At 42.7% G+C, this 12,654-nt stretch overlaps 1 protein-coding gene across 2 annotated transcripts in view; it reads right to left on the reverse strand.

Annotated features, from left to right (window-relative positions):
- Positions 1–12,654, reverse strand: part of TTYH3 (tweety family member 3) — a 283,690-nt gene that overhangs the window by 172,263 nt on the left and 98,773 nt on the right. For both annotated transcript variants that reach the window (XM_069209948.1, XM_069209947.1), the window contains exon 2: positions 1,901–2,070. In XM_069209948.1, the coding sequence (XP_069066049.1) occupies positions 1,901–2,070 (170 nt within the window). The remainder of the gene's footprint in view (positions 1–1,900; positions 2,071–12,654) is intronic.

Consider the following 12,654-nt stretch of genomic DNA (forward strand, 5'->3'; position numbering starts at 1 on the left):
GCAAGGATGGTAGCTGTAAGCAATTGATTTTAAGGCCTCTCGCGAGGACTAAAGACCAAAGGTGGTAGTGGCTTGCTTATAGTGAACCTCTATCCTGCTGAATCTGTGCAATGCTTCAAAGCAGCAGAAGCAGTGTGATGCCTGGCATCAAAGCTTGCCAATGACAGGGGAAGCGGCTGAGAATTGTGCCACCCAGCCAAACCATGTACTGCAGCATAAAGCTCCTACTGCCCGATAGCTGAAGTGGGCAGAAGAAGGAATTTCTTGTGGTTACATACTAAGTCAGCAGAACAGACAAGGCGGTGATCCAATGTCTTTTTGGAACAAGTATGCTAAGCCGGAAGTCTGGAAGGCAATTAGCAATCACAAGGTCAAAGGAAGGAGAAAGCGCTATGAGCACCAGGAAGAAGGGCTGGCCCCAGGTGCTACTGCCTGGTCAGACCCCAAGAGTAGAGGGGTGGAGAAAGAAGAAATACAGCAAGACGTGGAGTTGGGCATAAATTTAGTCTCACAGTAGACAGACAGTAATCAAAGAATATTAACAGAATGTGCAAATACGAAATCAATCAATACGTTCAATCCTCAGGCTGACACAAGCCAAGAGGGTGGCTGACTTGTTTGAACACATTTGCAGCACAACTCAATTAAATCGGTCCCTATATGGCCATTTGAATTAAAGGCTACTTTTCTGTGTCACATCCACACGAATGAGCAGGAAAGTAAAACAAATTTTAAAAAATCAAGTGACTTCCAACAAAACAATATGGTGAGTCTCTACTGCTGAGGGATTTGTTTTCTCCTATTCAGTAACATAAATGAACCAGAGTTTGCTTTAGCATGACTGTCCTCTCTTTCCCAACTGGGTGGATCATTCTCTGAGGGAACTTTATGAACCCGTGCAGCTTGAAACTTCCCTCAAATCATCAAAAACTTTCAAATGTGATTTGACACAAAAGTATAAGTATTTGCTAGTTCGTACAAAAAAATGGTTGTCAAAATGAAAACGTATAGTTCCAATATTATTGCTTATCTCCGAGAGACAGCAAATGAGAGATTTTCAAAGTAAAGATTTCTATGCCACTAGCAACTTTTGCTATTGCTCTCATATATTACACTGAAAGCCGTACACTGCCCACAGCGCGCACTGAAAGAAAGAGGAATCTGTTGTTTCTCCAAGACTGCAGTGTGCACTGAGGAAAGTGGGTTTCTCAAACATGTTCTATTTTTGAAGATCATTATCAGGCGAATTTCTTTTTTGTCATCTTTCCTGCTGTTACACTTCAATAATACTATTCAAAAAAGCGACAGAAATCTTTCACAGTGCCCTTCCTCTTGAATGCCTTCAGCATAAGGAAGGGAAGGGTGCGGAGACCAATCATGGTATCTTCAATGTGGAAGCTTTGATGACCATAACACAGCTCTCAAGCCTTGCATCAATATGATTCTTATGAAATGCTACAAAGCATATATTCCATCAACAAACTCAAACAACGTTAGCTTATGTGTTGGATGTTGACTTTCAACTTACTTTATCAAGCCTAAAATGAAAAATGAATTTATGGTCTCAGGAGTTTGTCTGAGGTACTCTACCCAAGGTGCCAATGTAATAACCTGAACATCTGAGGTATAACCTATGTTTTCAAAATATTTCTCGAATTGGGGTCTTCTCATCATTAATAACTGTTTACTGAGCGGTTTAATGCTTCCATTTTTCACAGACGGGTGCCTCAAACCCCTTTCGAAACCCGACTGAAGGACCCTTATTCACTTAAAGGGGCATCGGCTTGCACAATTTCTTTAAAAATACTTTGACAGATCAATCTTGTAAATTGGAGACCTTCCATGAAAACTGCAGCACTGAATATTTTAATTGCTCTTTGTGGTCAGCCAGAATGCTCACCTGCAGACCAGGGTTGCGATGATGACACACCAGGCGGTACAACAGCAATCGGCATTGGGGCTCTCCTCGCTTTTACGATGGCGGCAGCAAAACCAGAATGAGTAGAAAAGCAGGAACAAGAGGTCAAGAGCAAGGCAGGACAGGGCGACTCCACCCAACAGCAAAAGAGCCTGCAAGACAGAAGAGGAACAAACAATTTATCCAGGGACCTACAAGTGCATAATGGGGTACTTTGATTTTGCACAAACCAGGGCAACACAAGGACTAAAACATAAAAAATAGTTCAGCAATATGTATGTCTACCAAGCCAGTGAAGAACAAAAATAGTCAATCCTGTTAAATGTACTCCACAAATATAATACAGGTCCCTCCCCGTGACAACAGAGCAGCTCCCAAAAGACAGAGTGATAAAAGACACAAGCAGATGCAATATTGTTTGAATCTTTGGACAGCAGGTTCAGTAACATTAGTTGCTTTCACCTATGTAATTCCTACTCTACAATTACGGTGCATTCTCTACTGGACAAGACATAGAAAACCTCAATTCCCACTCCCCGAAGACCTAGGCTCCTCAGTTGCAGACCTCCCCACAAAAGACCTCATTCAAATAACAGCTCCTAAAGGCTTCCAAACTACGCAGAATCTACGTAAACACAGTGTATCACCCGAACATAACGCTCGTTGTCTCTCCTGATGAAACTGCAGTCTCACAACCAAGCACAATTTGTTAGAATACACTGCAATAATGAAAGTTAGAAGTATTCTCTAATACTAAGGACTTTCAAACAGGCTTTGTTTGGGGACACTCATGAAATTGGCAATTGAAAAACAATTATAGCTATTGGCAATGTAAATTTATAACCGGACTTCTTTTGCAACATTAATTGGTCAACCCTGCAACATATTTTGGTCCTTTCTGCCACATAATACCAGTGGCCCTGCATATAACTAAAGGACTTGTTGGCATACTGGAATGTTTTTTCAAACAAGACTCTTAAAACACAAACTACTCCCAGGTTCTAAACAAACGTTCCAGCCAAAAGACAGCTTACAAATACACTGAATGTTGGGATGGGCTATTATTTTGGGGTCCTCACTGACCTAGTGTGAGGTCCCAGAGATACTCAACACAGAAACAGCACGTTGTGGTGAGCCTGTTTTGATGGTGGCCCCGTTGTCCTAGGACCACCTTAGGCTGGGTTATGAGCAAAAATGTTTGTAAAAGGAATTACCTGCAAAGCATTATGGAGCACGAATCTGAGTACTGTAAATATTGTAGTATATTGACTGCAATGCCCAGATCAGCCCCTAGTGGACATCACAATAAAAATAGCATTTATAAGACACACGGTCATGTAACCATATAGTTAGCTCCTAGATGGCATAACCACATGAAAACAGAATGGCAGAAAATAATGCAGTGCAAGCAAATGTTTAGCCACCAACAGGTCATAGTGCATTCAATGTTTTCAGGGCTGGCAGACCTACTGTAACAATATTACAAACAAGGCCTTTAAAACACAAACTACTCTCAGGTGTAAAACAAAGTTGCATCTATGCGAGAGCTCAAACAGACACTGAATGGAGGGAGTGGTTATTATTTTAGAGTCTCAACTAACCTAGTGTGGGGACCCAGAAATGATGTAGACAGAAAGGGCCATTGCCGTGAATGTTTTTGTGTGTGGTCCAATTGTCCAAGGACTACCACATCCTGAGTTATGGGCAAACATGTTTTGTAAAAGAACACTTGCAAAGCATTATGGGGTGAGTTTACAAGTGCTGCAGATATTGTAGTATGTTTACTGCAATTCTCAGAACAATCCATAGAGATCACCACAGTAAAAATTGCATTTCTAAGAAACATGATGATGTAACCATATAGTTAGCTCCAAGGTCATAACCACATGAAAACAGAATGGAAAAACATAACACAATACAAGTATATATTTAGCCCCTAGAGAGCGTAGTGAATTACAGATTTTCAGGGCTAGCAGACCTACTGCCATGATATTACAAACAAGGCTCTTGAAATATTAACTTCTCTCAGGTGTAAAACAAAAATTCTAGCCACAAGAGAGTTTAAAAAGACACTGAATGGTGGCAGGAGTAATTATTTTGGGGTCCCCACTAACCTAGTGTGGGGGCCCAGGATGTCCTAGAAAGAAAAAGTGTACCGTGTTAGAGGTTTTGGTGGTGGTCCCATTGTCCTAGGACCACAACAGGCTAAGTTATGGGCAAACATGTTTTGTAAAAAAAAGAATGCTTGCAAAGCACTATGGGCCAAGTTTCCCAAGTGCAGTGAATATTGTAGTATTGGCTCTCCCGCTGTGTCAGGAGAGCCGCTTTTTGTGAAAGCTATGGAGTGTGAAGTGGAGAGCCAAAAGAGATGACTCTGATTAGGTAACAGTGAGTACAATGTGACCAGCGCTTCAATACCGCCAATGGAGTTTGCGCTGCAGTTCTCCACTGTGAACACCATGACCACCATGGAACACGAAGTGGAGAGACAAAAGAAAAAAATAGTTTGCCCGCGTTGAACTAAATCAGCAATCGTGCAATAATCCATTTAACTGAGTCAGTCTACAAAGCAGTAACAAAACCGCCCCAAGGGGGGACAAACGTAAAGTATCAACCAATGACATCAATTATTTTTTTTAAAGGAAGGCAGAGAACGAGTGAAAGTGATGGGTGTGAAATGGGCACGGTTAAAAGCCTACAGAAGACTTACAAGAGGTCGAAAAGCACTTGCGCGCTCAACCTAAAATGGAGGTGTGGTGCAGGAGCGGGGAATGCATTAACTATTTCAAAACACAGCAAAAAGGTATATTGGGAGTAATGGAGGAGTGTAGAATTAAGAAACAGATATATTACCACAGAACAAAGACCCATACACAATATGTGTCTGTATATGTACCAAGGTGAAATGTACTACAATCGACAATGGGATTATGTCAGGCATCGACGCTCTATACATTAAACAAGGCAGAAGTCTTTTTACCTTGATATTCTACTAGATAACACTACTTATACTTTGTCTCAGTAGTACAATCTCTCCTAAGTCTTAATGCATTATTTTATTTTTCTCCGCTGTCTATTTCATTGTGCACTGATATACACACCTATATAAAGAGGTAATTTTATTTAGTTGGGACTTTCATTACTACATGTATTTTGTCATTTTTTTTACATCAATCTTCCCATATTTTGTGCTGGATTATATGAATGTTTGCACCAATAAATAAACAAGCATTGCTACATCCGATAGGCGCCACCTTTGGGGCCTCCCAACTTTGCCACTGATGTTAGCCATGCTGCTTAGCACCTTTCCCCATACGCTGGCAAATTTCGCTCCATTTTTTAACAAACTTGCACCCACTAAACTGGCTATTTTCGTTATGTATTTCCTTAAAACACTCTAATTCTGTCACTGACTTCATCACAATGTTGTAGATTTTCAGCAGGTCAAGTACACTGCGTCAAACCATAATTTGACAACCATATAGGCACTGCCCTATTTTAACCCATTCTACTCCTATGCTGCTATTTAATGACAATTCAGCAGTAGTGATGAACCATTGCTATGCAGCAAGATAACTTTCCTTAATCCAGGCGTTTTATACTGTCCACCTTCTGTGTGAGAGTGCGTACCCATTGTGTTGTACTGTAATTTAATGTAAGTAGTGCTTACTACTCTTGAGGCTAGTGGCTAATTCAGTGGTTATTTTTGGTCACTGGGCTGAATCTTGTGCTCTCAAGGAAAACATGGCATGCATTTACTCAATGTATTTGTGGTAGATTGCATTAATAGGAGTTAAGTGTGATCATCAGTGGGCTATGAAAGTTCACACTAGTGGTTGGTAAGATGAATAGGTACGCACCTGTGTCTGATGTTTTACTAAGTTTCTTAATTTGGCGACTCAGGGCGAGTTCTGGAATCTCACTTGTCCTTGTAGTTCAGCAGACCTTGGTGAAGCAGTTCATCTTTCCAAATGCTAAGGATGTCCTTTCCTTTGCTTGGCTTGAAATGCCCGACTGTGGGAGCTGCCATAATACCCACAGGTTTTGCTTGATATATTGAGGGGCAGCTGCCTTACAGCCCTGCTGACGTGTGACATACATTTGGAGGTACGGTTTTAATTTGTTTTGTGATCAGGTACGCCTTCTTGTGCACTGCAAATACTTCTGGAAGCTCGAGGGACCTGCCGCGTGTGAGCATGGCCTACAGTGCCATTTTGCCCTGCTTCAATATGAGCTCTGTCAACTGGGTGAGTGGTACCCTTGGATAATCTGAGCCCTGATTTCATCGGTGTTGTCAAACCCATGAGGTTGAGCTAGGCCTTGGAGATGGGCATAAAGGAGTCTATTGGTTCTTTGGGGCCCTGATTTGCTTGTTGTAATATCTGTGTATGTTTATATTCTGATTTGGCCGTTCAGCCCAGTCAGTACAGCACTATAGTAATTATCTTGCCCTGTGCTTGTCAGCGAGTTACACCGTCTGCACTTCCACCCTTGAAAGGTGACAAACAGGTTGTAGAATAATTTTCCGTCATGGCAGACAGATAATTTCCAAACCATACCACCCATTATCTTCATCTGGTAGCCACTGAGGAGGGGGCAGACAGCATGCCAAAAGGCTGTATGGTGTTGGGGGAGTATGGTAGTTTTTCACACAATCGTTCTTTTCTTGCACCATAACTAACTTGGGACAGTAAATGCTGTGGTTGCAACGGTCATTCTGTTCAGTTTGCTTTTTTGTCCTCACCTCATGCGGAAGAAATGCGGCCATTTATTTCAAGGTACAGTGACTTCCTCAGCAGACTGTTGGGTAGAAGAAGGGGTAGCACCCATACTGGTGAAACGCTGTCCCCGAATATTGATGTGTGAGTTTCGGAAGAAAGGCCGAGATGCCAGTTACTGCCCTATCTACAGGCAACAGGCATGCTGGCGCCCTCTGGGATGGACACAAGGCATCGCGTTGGGGTGCGGTTCCTGCTGTGGGTGCGTAAAGATGTGCGAGCACCAACAGCGGTCCCCGGGGTGAACGGCTGGAAGACCCTCGAAAGGCAGGCAAGGTTGAATTGGCTGCAGGAGTTCAGTCGAGGCATGGTCATGACCTTCTGTTTGCCAAATCGTTTGTCGATGCAGGGTGCCTGCTGCACCCTTTCGGGCACTAGGAACCTGGATGTTGTGTCCTGCGGAAATAGTCTGTGCATGGACCACCTTTATTTAACCATTCAAACACGTCACACGGAACACACTAAATGAATGTGTCATGGCCTAGTTTTTCCTCCATGAACACTTCTGTTCACGCCCCCCCCCACCCCCCCCTTAGACACAGAGATAGCCGAGGATACTCCGGATTTGCACTAGAAGACATCCTGATGAGGTCTTAACCTGTGTCACACAATATTATAGGGTGTACTTTCAAACTGCTATGTTTTGACCAGTTCTCATGTATTTCTCTCAGGTAGGGTGCATTAATAAACCCATTAAATTCAACTTTCGCACACATCTTCCTATTTGTTTTTGTAAATATGTCTTTATTGGCATTCTCAAGTCATTACAACAGTGATCGAGACCCTGACGAATAATAGTATTTATAACAGCATACGGAACAGCAAAAATCACAGGAATGTAACAGTAGATTATAAAGCTATGTGGAGAAGCACGTGATCTGCATGCAGACCAGATTTCGGTTATTCGGTGTTAACCCCCGTACAGGTGGGCTAGGTCAATACATTCCCCAAAACTATCAGGAATTTGACTGAAGAGGGATTAAACATGTGACCTTGGTGTTAATAGCACCACACTCGAACCACCTGAGCTGCCAGGCCATGCCTTCGCACATTTCTTCCATGTGTTGACACTAACTCACATGCGCTTGACCTCATCCAAGTCTTTTTTTTGTTTCTAAAACACATACTGACACAAATATTTTTGCTGGCTAATTAGGGGCGGGTTCAGATGAATTGTCACGTTTTACAATTTGCTAATACCCAGGTTAAGAGCCACAGGCAGTAACCTACGACGTGCTTAGAAGCGCGCCGTTTGGAAGTGTTTACTGAACACGGGTAATATTAGACACCTCTAAAGCTACGCGCTCATTTACTGCAGCTAAATAGGAGCATCACATCGGCTTGGAAAGGTAGATGAAATGTATTGCCCCCAATGAAGTGTTACTTTTTTTCTGCATGAAAGCAAGCGAGAAATAACACCACAGAGGCAGGGCTGATTAGGCCAATGCGTACACACGTTACGTTCTTCTGAGAAGACGCAAAGTGAAAGAAAAAAAAAAAATCCTCAGGCAGACCTGAAAAACTACGACGTCCTTCGCAACGCTTCCACATTTACACTTCAAGTTCTCTGCTTATGCTTTTTTTTATCTGCTTTAAGTACTTTAAAATGGATCCACAAATGAAAAGATTGCCTGGAAATGTACTCTAGACCATCACTTCTTAATAGTTTGCCTTCAATGGACCCCAACCAAATCATTACGGGAATCCGGGGACCCCCACTACGTCATTATTGGAAGCCGGGAAATGGTTTGAACTTCAAAACACTACACAAATAGCCAAATACAAGTATACACCAAGCAAATGCTCAAATATTGAAATATTGTGTTTCATTCACAATCAAATATAGACAAATTTAACTTTTTCATTTTTTCTTCCTCATTTGTACATGTTATTAATTTTAATATATTAATTGGAGTAGCATTTAATTTGGCAACATTGTCACAGACCCTCTCTGTAGGCCTCGTGGACCCCAGGTGTCCTTGGACCCACGGGTAAGAAAAGATTATTCAGAGTGCAACCCTACAGGAGTAACCAGAGCCAGTCAGTGAAGAGAAGCCGGGTGGGTGGTAGGGGGAGTCCAAGTTTTAATCCCTGGCCCACTGCCTGAGCATTTCATCGTTAAAAGGATACATTATGGTATGCTCAATATAAAGTTATTAACGACCAATAACCAGTGTCCACGTTTCAGTCAAATGGCTACTTCAGGAACGTAACGCTGCTCGGGGTGATGGGGGCATCATTTTGGTTGTATATTTTTACCACACCCATATAATCAGGCATTATTAATAGGTACTGTGACAAATATCTGATAAATCCATAAAGATAAACGCTTCCGAGGAATGAAACCTTGGCTAGAGGTTTTGGTAGAGTTTAGATCCAGCATTTGGGAATTAGAAATTATCCTTTCACTTCTGAATAAAACTACACAATTGTGCCTACTGCACTGAAACGCAAGATACATTATTAAGGACTTATTTTAAGTGCTAGCTGTTTCCAAAAATACTGTATCAGCATCAACCAAAAAGATAACTTAGCAAATTAAAATTAAAAGTATGTTTTCAATAGATCTTTAATACAGGTCCCTGATTTGTTATCAAATTCAGAAGCTAAAACTATCAAGATTGGGTGCTTGAATTGCTAAGATATCCAGGACTCAACACATTTTAAGACCCATGTTGTGGAAATCTTGATATTGTAAAAATAATAACAGAAAGATTAGTTGTCTACCAGTGACAGTGGTTTTCTTGAACAGCAGTACCCTGAAAAACTCTGATAAAGAAAATTCCAAACAACGACAATACTGTGCATACCCGTTCACTCTCCATCACTACCTTTAATACCCACATATCACAAGGTACCTACATTCTTTAGTTATAGTCAAAAGAACAAAGGTCTTTTCCAGCAAGAGCACAGGTGCTGAGTTTGTGTACCCCTGGAGAGTACTACACAGGCAGACTATCATCAACAGACAGCAGCACACTTCATAAATTACACTCAAATGATGATAATTTTTAACAAATATTTATAAATAGTTCTCGGTTGCAGAGGGTGTTGCTCAGGCAAAACCACTGGGAAAAGATGAGCAAAAACAGCAGCCTGGGCTTCAAAGGGTAAATTCATAAAATACATGAAAGGCTGATGACAAAACAAATCATTCCTAGACCCTTAAGGAAGGAACAGACTGAATAAAATAATGCCAGTTGCTCAGATATAAAACTAAAAGAATGACTGGAAAGACTATGCACTTAAAAAGCAAAACCAGTCCACAAAACAAGGCACATGAATAGTGTTCTCACACCAATCAATCACTGGATTTGTAAAGCGTGGCTTATCGCCCTAGGGGGGTGGGGGAGGCATCCAGGCACTCAGGGATGTCGCTGTGTGTCAGCAGCTTCTCCTCAAACAGTCATGTCTTGAACTTTCTCCTGAAGTCAAGGAGGATGTGCAAGCTGCGAAGTTAGGGGAGGGGGTGAGGGGAACAGGTGGTGGCAGGGTGGGGGTGTCAGGGGGTAGTTTCAGGTCTTGGCAGCGAGGTGGGAGAAGGAGCGTCCTCCGCTGCGGCAGATTCTTGGGACATGCGAGAGGGCGAGAATTGTTGAACGAAGCTCACTGGTTGGCTGGTGGGAAGAGACTCTGCATTTGGTTAGCTTGAGTCCGATGTTGTGGAGGGCTTTGTATGCGATGGAGCGAGCCTTAAATTTGCACCTCTTGTGCACTGGCAGCAGTGCACAACTCTGTGGCTGGGGTTGATGGGGGTCCTTCTGAGGAAGTCTAGGACGAGTCTCGCTGCTGCATTCTGGATGGCCTGGAGGTGGTGGAGGAGCTTGGTGGGGAGTCCGACGTAGAAGGCATTTCCTTAATCTAGTCTGCTGGTTATGATGGCATGGATGACAGTCTTTCTAGTTTCGATGAGGATCCATTTGAAAATTTTCTTTGGCAGGCGGAAGTTGTGGAAGCTGGAGGAGGCCTCTGCACTTATCTGCTGTTTGAGAGGGAGTATGCTGTCTATGATCATGCCGAGGTTGCGGGCATTGGATTCAGGGATTTGCCCAAGCGTGGAGGGCTACCAGGAGTCATCCCAAGGGGAGAGGTTGCTTCCTAAGATGATCACCTCTGTCTTGTCTGTGTGCAGTTTCAAACAGTTGGATCTCATTTGTTCATCGTCAGGTGTCATGGAGTTGCTGAAGTTGTCTCAGGAGGTGGCGTGGTCTTTGAAAAAGAAGAGTATTCGTTGAATGTCGGCATAGGAGATGATGTTGAGTCCATGGGAACGAACAATCTCAGCCAACGGCATCACATAGATGTTGAAGAGGGTGGGACTGCGGGAGGATCCCTGAGGGACGCCGCCTATGTTGCTCTTAGTTTCTGAAGTGAAGGGTGGGAGGCGCACCTTCTGAGTGCGGCCTGTGATGAAGGTGTGGATCCACTTAAGGGTGTTGCTTCAGATCACTTACAGGCATCTGTAGTTCAGGTTACCAGCAAAACACAATACTACATGCACAGAACGTAGTCCTAGCACACAGAGAAAGTGGGCTTTTGGCCCGCCCCTATCAGCCATTGGGTGTTGGCATTTTTTAAGTGCTCCCATTGGTTGGCTGGGCTGTTCATTACGTCTCAGCACCTCGTGGAAGATTATATTCTTTGCCATGGACTTGAAGTAGTCCACTGTGGTAAGCTTTCCGTTTTTTCACCTGCTCTCCACCCTCCTTGTTGTTGTGGACTCCCCACACCATCCCAAGCAAGATGTGCATCCTCCTACTGTTTGCAGCCACCTGCCTTCACCTGTATATTTAGTTTTGGCAATGCTTGTTGAACTGTGTCATAAGGACTGACAAAGGATTACCCAGCCATCTACACAAAGAGAAATAATTTCTAAAATGCCACTGAGCAGGAGGATGCATGCTCAGTTAACATCATGTCACAGTTTTTCATCACCCTTATCAAAATCATTACAAGATGGTCATTAAGCATGCATGTTTGTAATATAATGATTTTTCATAAAGCTTAAGAAAAAAATTGGTAGATGACCACTGTGCATGGTGCGCTTGGTGGCCATTTTGTAATATAGGTGTGTATATATTACAGTTGATGAAAAAGCATTACAAGGTGATGGGCACATATGGACACACTCCCTAGGCAGTCATTAGGAGACAAACAAGCATTTGCAATGCAATGGATTTCGCATTTTCTCCAGTTACTGCTATTAGCGTTGTAAATTCCTAACTGATGACATAAGAGAGCCGATTCAAAGCACCACGGCTGCCATGAGCATGAGCGTGAAGGGGAGACACAAAAGGAAAAAAAGAAGTTGGCTTGCAGTCAAATATATCAGCAAAAGTGCAATTATTCATGTAACCAGGTCGATGGCCAAGGAGGTAACAAAGCAGCCTCAAGGAGGGACAAACGTAAATCATTTGCCAATGATAACAAAGGAATTCTGAAAGGCAAGTCCATGAACTAGTGATCGTGATGGGCGTGCGGTGGGCTTGCATTCTCGACCTAACAAAAGTAACAAGACCTGCTTGAAAGAAAACAAAATGTTTTTGGCTATGGAAAACTTCACTGAAGTGAGCGCCCCCTGAACTAATGCCTACATTTGTGGACACTGAAATCATGATTACCAAAGGACTGGGGTTCAAAGGGGTGCCTTTACCCATTGCAAATAACTTACCACCCCACCTCTGGAGTCAATAACCAATCAATGGTTTGTGAACGGAAATATGGTGGCAAACCATTGATGCATAGGTACCCAAATCACAATTTGGAAGTAAGGACCCTGTAACGCTCCATGCAAACTGCGAATCATGGAAGATTTCTTAACCTATTTAGCGATTCGGAAAAACTTTTCTGAATCACAAAACAGTTAGTATTTATGTAAAAGGGGTTTTCAGTTGTTACATTTTGTACATCGTCCCCATATTTTCTTGTGATGTGCATTTAACATGTCACAAAATACCT

Source organism: Pleurodeles waltl, chromosome 10 (assembly GCF_031143425.1).
Source record: "Pleurodeles waltl isolate 20211129_DDA chromosome 10, aPleWal1.hap1.20221129, whole genome shotgun sequence".
NCBI classification, from domain to species: domain Eukaryota; kingdom Metazoa; phylum Chordata; class Amphibia; order Caudata; family Salamandridae; genus Pleurodeles; species Pleurodeles waltl.